Source organism: Mastomys coucha, unplaced genomic scaffold (genome assembly GCF_008632895.1).
Source record: "Mastomys coucha isolate ucsf_1 unplaced genomic scaffold, UCSF_Mcou_1 pScaffold9, whole genome shotgun sequence".
In the NCBI taxonomy this organism is placed as follows: domain Eukaryota; kingdom Metazoa; phylum Chordata; class Mammalia; order Rodentia; family Muridae; genus Mastomys; species Mastomys coucha.
The window spans coordinates 51533523-51546927 of NW_022196915.1; the positions used below are offsets into that span (position 1 = coordinate 51533523).

General features: G+C 40.7%; 1 protein-coding gene across 14 annotated transcripts in view; it reads right to left on the minus strand.

Annotated features, from left to right (window-relative positions):
* The window catches only part of Hmbox1 (homeobox containing 1), a 138504-nt gene that overhangs the window by 30959 nt on the left and 94140 nt on the right, over positions 1-13405 (minus strand). For all 14 annotated transcript variants that reach the window (XM_031362730.1, XM_031362721.1, XM_031362718.1 and 11 more), the window contains exon 6: positions 9676-9829. In XM_031362730.1, coding sequence (XP_031218590.1) covers positions 9676-9829 — 154 coding nt within the window. The remainder of the gene's footprint in view (positions 1-9675; positions 9830-13405) is intronic.

The following is a 13405-nucleotide window of genomic DNA, read 5'->3' on the forward strand; positions in this document are numbered from 1 at the left end:
GTCTCATGTAAATGCTAAGAACTTCCAGAGGCACAGGAGGAACAGCTCATTACGCTCCACTCGAGTAATTCCACAAGGGTATGGGAGAGGAGAGACTCATTTTAAAATTCAACTTCCAGTACCTATTAACTCCAAAATTTATAGTTTATTCCCCCAGCATTTCCTATGCTCAACCAGCGCTGACATCAGGAAGTGGGGAAAGGAAGCCGAGCTGATGGCAAAACTATGTAGGGGAGGCAGATGGTATGGGATTCAGTCCCCACTCACTGCAGAGCAGAGGTCGAGAGCTCAACCCTGCCACCACAGTACCATGACGAAGGAATGGAAAGACAACTCTGACATGACGAGAGTGGCTTTTGAGTCACTTTAGTGTGGTAACCTTAAATCCTTCATTAGTACTTACCTTTGGATTGACCTAACGGTCTTAAAATTTTGAAGAAAACTGAAAGATACTATACTCCTCTACGTCTCCTCTGAGTCTGGCACGTCTGGAGTAGGCATAGGCTAGCAGCCTAACCTTGCTGGGGCGGTGGGATCTCCCGTCTTACTCAGTCACGCTCACGTTACCTTTGGAAGCATTAGCCTTCATGCCTAGTGTCATGCAGCTTACTTGCCTGCCGAGTCTAATAAAATGCTTGCCTGGAGCATATAAAACATGCCACTGAAATGCCGGGTAAATACACTGAGCAAATGAGGAATAATTCTGGCATTGGTTTTGTCTATAATTCCATCCCGACAATGCACCTTAACACCAAGTTGGAGAGAAAACCAAAGTCTGTAAGTTTTATAAGTAACAATGTCTCTTTATAATATGGGAACAGAATCAGAAGATTTGTAGAAGACTTAGCATGGCTGGATTGTTAAGCTACTCCCTTCCATGTTAGGGGGATCTGACTTCAGAAAGAAAGAATGGAAAGACTTTTCAAGCCAGTTTCAATTTTTAAATTCCTATGCTGTCCTAAAAATCTACCCCCTCTCAAACTGTAATCTTGAGTCACAGGCATTGCAAAAACAAAAACACTGCCCTTGGTTTCTATGTGGGAGCAAAGTGGCAGTGCAGACGCTTTGGAAAACGGACTAGAAGAGAGCGTGTTCAGAACCCACTGCAGCAGGGATGCAAGTTGAAATGCCCAGAAAGCCAAGCTTGTAGTTGTGAGTGCAAGATCACTTGCCACTCTAGCCCAACTCAACAAATGCTCACAGCAGAGAGCCTGCCACTGACATGTCCTGCCTTCTCTCAACCCACGGAAGCATCCTGGTCACAGCCACAGGAAGCCGCTTCCGGGAGTCTGCAATGTTTCCTCTCCCACTGTTCTGCTAGCAAATTTCTCCTGTGAGGGCAGCCCAGGTCCCACCCACCATCCACTGCTCACACAGGACCAGAGCTTTTCATTATTGCCTCAGCAGTGTGCAGTGTTCCTCAGAGGAGAATGAACGGAGACCTCTTTACCCCACAAATCCCCTCCTCAAAAAGAAAAGGGGGGGAATGAAGTCTCCCAGGCTACCTTCAAACTATGGGCACAGGTAATCTTGTCCCAGCTTGACAAGCACCTGGAACAACTTGTAGGGACCACATGTTGTTTGAACTGTTTTCATTTTAAAAGAAAGGCACAACAGACTTTAACTGGTTGAAGTGACAACTTCAGAAAATTTCAGCTGAATAAAATCACCCTGAAAGTTATTAATTTATATTATTACTGTAATTTAGATTTATTTATTTGTTTGTTTTACTTATTTGGGGGGGTATGTGTGGAGGTCAGAGGTCAACCCGCATGAGTTGGCTCTCTCCTTTTGTTGTGAGTAACAGAGCTCACACTTAGGTTGTCAGGCTTGGTGGTAGTGGCCTTCAATCACTGAGCCATCTCATTGGCTCTAATTTCGTTTTTTATCTTGACCATATAGTGGAAGGAAGAATATGCCACTTAAACATTTAATAGTCATGAAATCACTGTATTCCTACAGATAGTTATCATAATGTTTTAAATTTTTTCACTTATTTTTATGTAGTGTGGGTGTTTTGCCTTCATGTAGGCCTGTATACCATATGTATGCCCAGTGCTGCAGAGGCTAGAGGAGGGTGGAATGGAATGGAATTATAGACAGGTGTGAATTATAGACAGGTGTGAGCCACCATTTGTGTGCTGAGAATGGAACCTTAGTCCTCTGAAAGAGAAGCTCTTAATTGCTGAATCATCTCTCCAGCCCCAGGGTCATTACAGTAGTCATTCTGTAGCAAGTGACTTGCCTACGGATACCTAGAACATATTCAGTATGTAATCCTAATTATTATATCATCAGATACCAAACAAAAAGAAAAGACTACAAAAATATAAACTCAATTATTTAAAGTAAATAATTTAAATTTTATCATGTCTCTCCATCTTCATCTTTCTGCACATACATCTTTTACTTTATTACCAGTATTCTGTTCTGTTTTTTGATTCAGTCTCCCTCAGCAGCCTAGGTCAGCCTAAACTCGGTATGCTTTCCAGGCTGCTGGACACTCATAGGCGATCCTCCTGCTTCAGTTTCCTGCCTGCTGGGATGACAGGCTGGAGCTGCCATGACCCAGCTGGCCTTCTGCTTTTTCACGATAACACAACTGCTCCATCTGCTCCCAATCACTTCATTTACATTCCCTCACGTTTACTAAGCTAGGATCGTTCTTCACTGCGGCATGCCACTTAATAAATTCACCATTACTGATATAGCCACTTGCTAAAAAGCAATCACCCTTAAATGTAAAGAGCTAAAAAACACACTCATTTCTTTTTCTGTGTTACTAACTTGCCTCTGAGATCTGGGAGCTTAAGAGATACCTCCTTCCGCAGGTTCACTCAGTTTAGCAACAAAACAATAATGGAGAAGATGAAATATTCTTTGTGACTGTAATAAAAGCTTTAGGAAGAAAGTCAAAAATAAGAGAAGTCAATTTTTTTTAAGTAGTAAGTCATGAGTTTGTAGTTTTCTCATTTAATAAAAAAAATTAGTACTTCTAAGAATCTAGCTGAAGTGGGAGGTGAACAATGACGTCTTCTTTGCCACTTCAGACCATATCACTCAAAATAGTTCATTACCATACATTTGTAAACACTGACTTTGAGAAGACCTCTCCACAAGCTGCCTATTTCAGGGACGATGGCTCCCCAGGGTCAGTCTGCTCAAGCAGTCTCCCCAGGCCTTGCTAGCCTCCAGCTAGAGTGCTTATTCTCTGCTCATGCTACTCCCCAGAACCCGCCTGGTGAAGAGATCACGGACACTATAAGTAAAGAGAGACAGGCACGAGACTGACACCAAAACCTTACACTAACAAACTGTCCTGGGAAGAATTCCAAAATGCTAAACACCAAGGGAATGAAATTACAGAACCCTCAAACAACATTCTAGAAACATGCTTTATAAGCCGACTCATCTATCTCTTCCATACTAATTCTCCCAGGAGGCAATAATACACTCTGTAAAATGCATCTATGTGTCAGACACGTCTCAAATGTAGATTGTGCGCATGTCAGGTTAGGGCAGGGCCACCAAGTTTCGAGCTTTGATTTAATTTGTGTCTGCCATAATCCTGAGACTGCCATGCTATTTTCGCTCATGACAGCAGTTATTCCAAGAACCTATTTTTAGATACTTGAATTTGGGGGAAGGAGACACTTACTCTCAAGCTTGTTTTCCTTGCTGGTTCCTTAGCTTCTGGGGCAAGTATTTTAAATTAACTTCTTAAAGTTATTTTGTTGACTTCAAAGGCCAAAAAAACCAAAATTCATTTTCCTTATAATTTCCAGGCTCTATGGTTACTGGTGGGTTTTAATTTTGTTTTCTATTACTTAAAGAAGATGAACGTGACAGAAACAACCCAAGAACAAAAACATATTACAGGTAAACTGATCCATAAGAACAACAAAACATGCACAGATACATTTATCTGCATCTTCCTGGACACAGTCAAAAACAGCCATTCACTCCCTTGACTAGGAGTAACAGCAGAGAGTAACCTTCTTACTCATGACTCCAGGTGGTCCCCACATCTATCTGATACTGCCAGGCACTCTCTCAGTTACTGCTGAGTCTGGTGAAGGCTTCCCCAAAGCTGTTGCTTTTTTCCCCATCTTTCTTAACTGGGTTAAAGAATCTGTGGTATGGTTTAGAAACTTCTTTTATCTTCTTCCTTTGATATGAAACAGGAGTAGGAACAGTAGCCAGGCCTCATTTTCTGTGTTCGAACCATAAACCCAAGATACACTTGCTTCCCAAGGTACACCACGGCCAGATCCTGAAAGGCAGATGGGGCCTGGCTCCTAGGCTGCAAGCCTCCAGAATTCAAGTCCAGCTTACACGGTCTCCTCTTCCACCCAAAGCTGTTTGTAATCTCTCTCCCCAACACTGCTTCATTACCAGCAGGGACTTGACTGAGTGAAGCGCAGGTTTCGGCAAGTCCCAGTTTTCATCTCACACTATCTGCAGATATAGGCCTATCAAATGTACATTTCCCATCTTGTGGATATATAAACATAAGCCTACTGGTAATATATAAACCCAGCTTATTGGTAATATATAGCAAAAGTTTAGTAAGTAGCTGATCAAAGATTACCCAATAACGTCTTCCAAACTCTCGATTAAAAGACAAATCTTCTTTAGGACAACAAATACTGTTCTAAACATGAAACAAGACCAACCTATACAGACAGAATAAGCCTGTGTTCCTCATGCTCCTGTCGTCCAACGTCCATTATAGTCTTCACATTGTGTTGCATCTTTTCTCTACTAAAACCGTTCTATGTTCTTAATCAAACAGAAGGCTGAAACAGACACTAATCCAGGGGCACAAGATTTGGGCAAAGAAGGCAAATGGAGTTCAGCTGTTCACTGGATTTGTAGCCTTAGGAAGTCATCTAACCTCCTTGAACCTTGGTTGACTCATTTGAAAAGGACCACAGAGGGGATCACATGTAGAGGGTAAACAGGGGTGCTCCTGATGGTGGACTAAATAATGTCTTCCTTTTTTATGTGAAGTGTTCTTAAGGTATGACTCACATGTGGAGCATTTATTTATCTGAAATGTGATTTTAGTATATTCATAAAAGCATAAAGGCAGTGTGCTTTTCAGCTGTTTTCTGGCCCCCACACCTCTATCTTCCCTACTCTAGGCCAGCGCCAAATATGTTCTTTTTCTACAAATTTGTTTACTCTGGATATTTCCTATAAACAGAGCCACATATTATTGCCCCTTATAATAATCAATGATTTGGGGAGTCAGTACTGGAAAAGTGAAGTACATAGGACAGAGAATGCAGTAAAGTCAGTAAAGAAAACAAAGCAACATTCACAACATTTTATATATATATATATATCCACATATATATACATATATCCATATATATACATATGTATATATATATATATATATATATATTACTATTTGCTATAAGCCAACACACTGATAAGTCCTGGAGAAATGCATCACTGAGGTGCTTTGAGTGTGGTAAGGTACTGGGAAACCGTGTACATGCCCATGTTTCTGCACATACATGTTAGCAGGTTGTAGTTTGTGGACACTCTCCTGTAGGTGTTTTATTTTTCTCACTCAAATGTGAAGCAAGGTCACCACAAGAAAAGAAGGTTTAGTTTTCAGAGAAAAAAATGAAGTATAAAATAATTTTAAGAAAGTAGAAAGGGTAAGCCATGAAGACATAGGATGAGTACTGACAGAATTAAAAATCTCTTAGAGGTTCAAGATCGTGAATTTAAAATAAGATAAACCAGCGGGGTTTTAAGGTTTTTTTTTTTCTCTAGCAACAATCAATTGCAAAAAACAAAACAAAACAAACCATGTAGAAACTGTTTAAGTTGAAGATGTAAGCAGACGAGCCTGTACCGGTCCATGCTTTGAGCTGTAAATAACTCACTGGTGGTGTTCCCATGTCCAGTGCCATGACACTTTCTGACAGTCACCTCAGGTAACTTCCTACCTGATGCTGGACTGGGCTTACTCTGAAGACAAACACTCTCAAGAAGAACTACCCGGAACATTCCACGATTTCATCACACGCATCATCCCCATTCACCCTTACATCTCGACTTAACAAGGTCCTAAGTTCCCAACGATTCCCATATGAAGGTTGGCTAGGGAGTTAGGGTCAAACCTTGTCTAACTCTGAAGTTGATTTTCTTTTATTCTATCATTACACGTAAATCTTCAGTTAAGAACTGATGTCTAGGCATGCTGAATGATTTTACAGTAGTACAGACACTGTGTCCTCAGTGGATGCCTGAGCATCACCAAGCTACGCTCCTATGCTCTCTGCTGCTGTCCTTCCATGCTCCTCCTCTACCTAGTTATACTGTCTTTCCTAACACTCCTTTCTGATAGTAATGCCTTCTACTCATGTTATCCGGTTGTCTTTTTACTATCATCCAGCCCTCCGCACTCAGCACAGGTTACTCTGACAGCCTTCTAATCTGGCCTCCTATGAGTCACATAATATTACAATGTCACATTTACACACAGACTAATGGTTACATAAAATTAAAAGGGATGGAAAGAAAAGAGCGTGGCTTCCATTAGATCCTAAGGTTCTGAGGGCACAGTAACAGTACTGTAAAAGTAAGTGTGGTGACACATATGATTACAGATACATTCAAGGCATTAAACAAGTGAGCTCTATCTCAATGAGGTAGTTTTTTATAAGTCCATGTACACTTGTGTGTGGAGGTCATATGACAGCCTGGTGGAGATGCCTCTCTCCTTCCATGTTTATGTAGGTTCCAGGGATTGTCCTTAGGATGCTAGGCTTCACCACATGTGCTTACCTGCTGAGCCACCTCAATGGTCTTTACACTTTTTATACTTATTTATCAAGACCACTACTGATGACATTCAGGCTTCTGCCAGTATTCTGATATTATATTACAGTGTTCTTTTTGTATTTCTGTGAGTAGAAACAGGAGTGCAGCTCTGAAAGGCAAATCATAGGTAACTGCCCCGACATAGCCTGGCTTTCTTCCATAGGAGCTGCTCTGTTCTGCATTTCCAAAGAAATGGATGAAAATGCCACTTCTGTGGAGTCTAATCAAGAGAAAACTTTGCCAGACTGTGCTTGCCAGTGTGACAGGTGAAGGATGGCATCTCAATAGAATTTTTATTCAGCTCATTCTTGATTTAAAGTAAGTGTCTTTGCTGGGATGCAGGGATTTACCCCTGGAGGCTGGTACAGAGGCCTGCCGTGAGCTGGGGACTGTTTCAAGGACAGGGAAACAAGTAGAACAACAGCCATCATTTCAGGACTTGGCGTGTGCCTAGGAAGCTTTTGCATACTTTTCTTCTGGCCCCTTTTCTCCATCTTTCTGTATAGTTGTTGGTCTTACCTTATTTATGAACTTCTTCTACAGTAAGGGTGAAACGTTTCTACTTTGTTAGTTTTACCCCAGAAGTTCTTTCCACTTATATTTATCCATCATTTCATTTCTGCTTTTGGATTATGAGATTCAGGTAGGAAACATTTCTCCCACTTCCAGGATACAAAAGGAATTTTGTATCTTCTATGTATATAAATTCACTTCTCTGATTGATTTGAAATTTATCTTGCTATATGAAGTGAGGAACGGAATAGTTTTGGACTTTTATCCTATGCTAACATATTTGAATAAGGCTTACTTGGCTGGACATAGGTATTTATTCAAACATTCAGTCTATGCCAAAAAGCATGATGCTACTCTAAGGCCAGGTGACTTCATGTTCCACTTCTGAGAATACAAAGCTCCATTTTTGGAGGATGCAGATCATCTAGACAATTGCTACTCGGTGCTTTGAAAGGCTTTCAGCATTTCCGAGCAGTCAGGCCTGAGCCACACCTTCTCTAGCTGTGCCAGGTAAGATGAAACGAAGCCAGAAAATACCGAGTCCTAGGGTGAAGATATTAAATTAAAATTAAGGTTAAAAATATGTTAGAACTAAATAAGAACCTTACAAAAAGATAAAATGTTGTACATCCTTTTGACTAAAATTTAGTCAGTGTAATTCTATGAAAGAAAAACTCAGAAGTAAATGGAACCCCTGTCTCTGAGTCTTAGGTTTCATCTGAAAACACATGAAGAGTCATGTGTTTTCTACTATTTGCATAGTATCATCTACTATTTGCATGTTCTCAACGGTTAATCCTTTCTCATACCCACTTTATGTGATACATGCACTTTGGTATAAATTTGTGAAAAATTTAACCGATTGCATCATCATATAATTAAAACCCATATCAGGCAAAGAAATATCAAAATTTATTCTGTTACCCAGAGGAAAGTATACAATGTTGTGACTAATTTAAGCTAGGCATTGTTTTCCTTCCCATCTGCTATGTGGAAATGTGAAACAAACTTTCAGAAAGAATCAAACTTCACAGATGAGGGAAATGGAGCAGATTGCAATCAGACCTCCAGAACATTGAAGTCTTCCCCTTCCACTTTACTCAGACAGAAAGACACTGGTTTATTACTGAGCATGTGGTCTACTCTTAGCTACAGTTAAGAGGGAGAACACCTCACAGCAACAGATAACTGACAGTTCCATCGTGGCTACCTATTCACCTCATGTACACCATCTGAACTCCAACACTGTAAAGCCTGTCCTCCTTCAGGTAGTGATGTCAACGCACTGGGAAACAGGTAAAAGATAGCAAACATCCTGGGTAACACATTGCCAGCTACTGACATTTTCATTTTGAAGACAAGAAACCAGTTTGGTCTCTGACTTTATCAGAGCCTGATCATGTTTCTGGGACTTCTAAATCTCCATCAAATGTTCTGTCCAGGATGCTACACTTGTGGTTGGATTAGGCAAGCATAAACCCTGTTGCTGTTAACCTCTCCAGCAAATCAGAATCCTGTATACATCACTTATGCTGGAATGTGCGGGCTCCTTAAAGGACTGTGCTACTATAGAATGCATACTAAAAATAGCACTATGTTATAAGCATGTATTTATACCATGTCAGATAGGAAAAAATGAAGCTGTCAAAAGTACTGAAAGCAGACACGGGTCAGGTTTTGCTACGCATAGTTTCTATCCGTTGGGAATCCACTCACTGAGATCGTCCCTCCGTTGGGATCCCACTCACTGAGATCGTCCCTCTGTTGGGAATCCACTCACTGAGATCGTCCCTCCGTTGGGAATCCACTCACTGAGATCGTCCCTCTTCTGCAGAAACGTGGACCTCAGTGCTGTCCTCTACTGTTCAACACTGATCAAAATCAAGCTTCACAGAGGTTTTTCAAAATAATGGAAAGATTTACATTTAAAAATACTAACTCTAAGCTGGGTGGTGGTGGTGCATGCCCTAATCCCAGCATTAGAGAGGCAGAGGCAGGAGGAGCTCTGTGAGTTTGAGGCCAGCCTGGTATATAGAGTGAGTTCCAAGAGAGCTAAGACTACACAGAAAAACCTTATCTCAAAAACAACAACAGCAGAAACAACAAAAGCCCTAAAAAATCTTAACTCTATAGAGACTGTTACCTGGCATAGGACAAAATTAAGATGTAAAATCAGCTGATAGATGCTAACTCCAGCTTTATGAGTTCTCTTATCTCATCAACACAGCAGTTCCGATATTTCATAGTACCCACTTCAGATTATCTTTTAGAAATGAAAGTGGACTGCCAAGTGTTTCACAGGACTGGGAAACCTACCTTTCCATGACAGCTAGGCACTCCTTTCTCCAGGTAAATCTACTCCCTCTTCGAAGCCGGAAGGTTCCAGGTGTGGCGGAGACTGGGGGAGGTGTTTGTCTCCATTCAGGGTCCTCTATTGGAATGGGGGCAGGTCTCATACTTAACGTAGCCCCTGAAATAAACAAGACTTTTTTTTTTTAGTAAATATCTTGCAACTAAAAAAAATTCAGTATTATGAAGATACCATGAAAACAAGACAATGAGCTCTGAGTATGAGGTTTTCTTTGTCCACTGAAACTTAAAGGCCAAGATATTTAATATTCTTATTTTTAAAAACATGATAAAAGAGTTGGAGAGGTGGCTCAGTGGTTAGGAGCAACAACTGCTCTTCCAGAGGAGCTGGGTTTAGTGACCAGCACCTAAATGGCAGCTAACAACCATCTGTAACTCCAGTTGTAAGAGATCCAATGCCCTCTTCTGGCCTCTCCTGGCTCTGTACACAGAGTTTACAGACATACATGCAAGCAAAACACCTATACACATAAAATAAAAAATAACCAAAGGAAAATCCTGAAGAGGTAAAAGCCTCTTTTTTCAAAAGTCCATGAAAGCCAACATACCTCTCACCCTCTCATGTTTTCACGTGTCCCTCAGTTCCTTTAATGCATTGTATACAAAGCATGAGACCTACATCCTGAAGGACTGGACTTTCCTGTTAAGCCTTTTTTGAAATCCCTATGCTAGGATGTGGTGCACATCTGTAATCCCAACACTTGGAAGTCAGAGGCAGATGGATCAGAATTATTAAGGCTAGCCTCAGCTACATGAAACACTGTCTCAAAAAGAAAAATGTAATACAGCAGCAAAGGAAATAAGATGATGTTTTACAAGCCTTCAGTGAGCAGGATTCAGTCTCTATAGGTCTATTACCTACTAATAATCCCATATTCTTTCACCTCTCAACTCTAACAACTTCAATCTGAGAGACTAGCTTTTCTCAAAAAGCCTCAACCAGCTATAATTCACTAATTCTTCATCTATCACATGTTCTTTTCTGTGGCTTGTTCTGGACTTGAGACTAGACTCAAACCAGAGAAGCCACATCCTCTCAGGCTTGCATGGCTTAGCTCACAGATCTGAAGAGAGACTGGCATGCTTCCCTAGAGGGCTCTGCTTCCTGCTTCTCATTTACTACATGCACGGATAAATTCATCTTTCCAAAATATAATTACAGTTATATCACTCTTCTGATTAAAGTCTTCAGGACATTCCCTCTGACTATAGTTTAAACTCTTTTTCTTTCTTTTTAGACAAGAAGTAGTACAGAACTCCTGCCTCCACCTTTCAAGTATTGGAAGTATGGGCATGCTTCACTATGTCTGACTAATCAAAACTCTTAATAATATGTCCTGGAATGGCAGGTTAGATTCAAGGGGTTTATGTATATATTAGTACATGTTACTCTCATACAGTGAATACATTTTTCTTCATGGTAAGAACTGTTTCTATCATATCATCAGGTAATACCATGAATAATGTCTCTATTTTAATGCACCGATATTTCTCCCCTTCTCCCTTCCCCTTCCATGTAAACCCTTTCTGAGACAGGGTCATACTATATTGCTTAGGCTAGCCTTTAACTCCTGACCTCAACAGTTCCTCCTGCTTTATTAGCATGTTAAGTAGCTGGGACTAAAGGTATGCGAAATGTGGGCCTAGCTAACCTACTTCCTAAAGGCAACATCTTTATTTGTGTTTTCTTGGATGCAGACCAATGGTTTCAGCCTACACTGTCCTTTTCAAACACACTATCTTTCTGTTTCTCCCTTATTAGTAAATCTCTTCTTCAAATGGCAAGCTAAAGTATCTCAGATTCGCTTCATCTTTAATTTTCCTACCTCCCCCCAGATATTACACAGCCAATCCATATTCAAATTTCATTAATTTTATATTCAAAATAAATCCAGTATAAAAGTTTCTTTTTATATGTATTGCTGATTTAACAGCATCATCTCTCACAGCCATAACTGCCCAGGGCAGTCAGAAGATGAAGTTTCACAATAAGCCGTCCTATGGCACCGCACAGGCAAAGTCCAAAGCTAGATCATAGGGAGCTTTGTGCCCTGTCTGCATCTCCTTGGATGCTGGCTTAGCTGTCCTTTAGGAAGTCAGATCAACTGCACGTGCTACCCATGTAGAAAGGCTGCATAGTGTGAAGGATGCTCCCTGATCTCCAGGTGTTTCTGTCGCTCTACCTGAAGGCCTGGTAGTGGAGGGAGAAGATACTTTGTACACTTAACCCACAGTATACACATCATGTAGATAGTTCTGTAGCCATTTTACAGAGAGAAATAAATACCTAGGCATATATTCCCAACAAAGGCATGCTGGTAGCCAGAGCCCAAGGGCTCCATGGGTCTTTCCTTGCCTCCTGGGGCCGTGGCTTGTGCAGTGCTTTCCTGCTCTATACTCATGACTAGACTGTAATCAACAGCATGCGGCACTGAAAGCAAGTCTCCTCCAGACTCAAACACCAGGGCACCTTTCTTTGGTTTCCTTGACAGATCACTTGCTCAAGGGAGGAGTTGTTAGGTGAGAATGGATGCTAGGGTTCTTGAGGAACTGCTGTCTCTGGCCATAAGGCAGCAAGGAAGAGGGACAGCCAGCATCCATGGGAACGGCCTTGCACGTGGACCATCCAATTCCTGTGGCTGCAGCCCTGACCGACAGCTTGACTAAAAGCTCATGAGGATGTTTCTCCTGGATTCCTGATCTCTAGAAAGAGGAAATAAATCTTTGTTGTGCTAACCTGCAAAAATGCAGCATGGTTTGTATCGCAGCAGATAATTAACATAATAAGGTCATCACAACCACGACCAGTTGTTATTTCACCATATTCTTCCAAACACTAAGCTTGGTACTTATTCAAGTACACCAATTTGGCAGGAAAAAAATCCCTCTAAGATCAAATACTTTAATAATAGTAGAATGAGCACCTTTTCTGTTTGTTTCTATTCTGCTATTGTTATTCTGACTTTTGTTAGTTTCTGATCCTTTTTTCTATTGTGCTATAGATTTTAACTGAGTGGAGATGCAACATCAATTATTAGTCACATAACTGTAATTAGTCTTTCACTTGTCATCTGCTGTATCTTTGTTTATGGTATTTTTAAAATCCTAATTTATGATACTTAAGTTTGTAAGCTTCTCCATGGAACCGATGGGTGTGAATCTTTTGTATCAAGGCTAATAGGTTTAAATCTCTTCCATTATCATCAGTGAGTTTAAATTTTTTATATCATGGTCAATGCGTTTATGAAAAGAGGTTAGGGACTCAGCAGTGAAGAGCCCCAGTTGCTCTTCCAGAGTATCCAGTTTAATTTCCATAACGTCCCTGGCGGCTCAAAACTAGAATTTCAGTCCTAGGAGATCTGATGGCCTCTTCTGGCCTCTCTGGGTATGAGACTTGCAAGTAGTGCACAGAAATACATGCTGGCAAAACACTCATACAAATAAATCAATAAACAAACAAATAAATAAAAAGTTTATTTTATCCAAATAACCAGAGCCCGGTTCAAAGCCTTTACTATTTTTACCAGAGCAAGCAAAGATTACAGCACATAGTGAGAGTCTAGGATAAGAATTTACCTATTTAAAAGTATATAAATTTTGTTCCGAAAAGAAAAATGTCCAAAACAACCAAGCTAACATCACAGCGGGTCAAGATGAAGGCAGAAACAGAATAGAA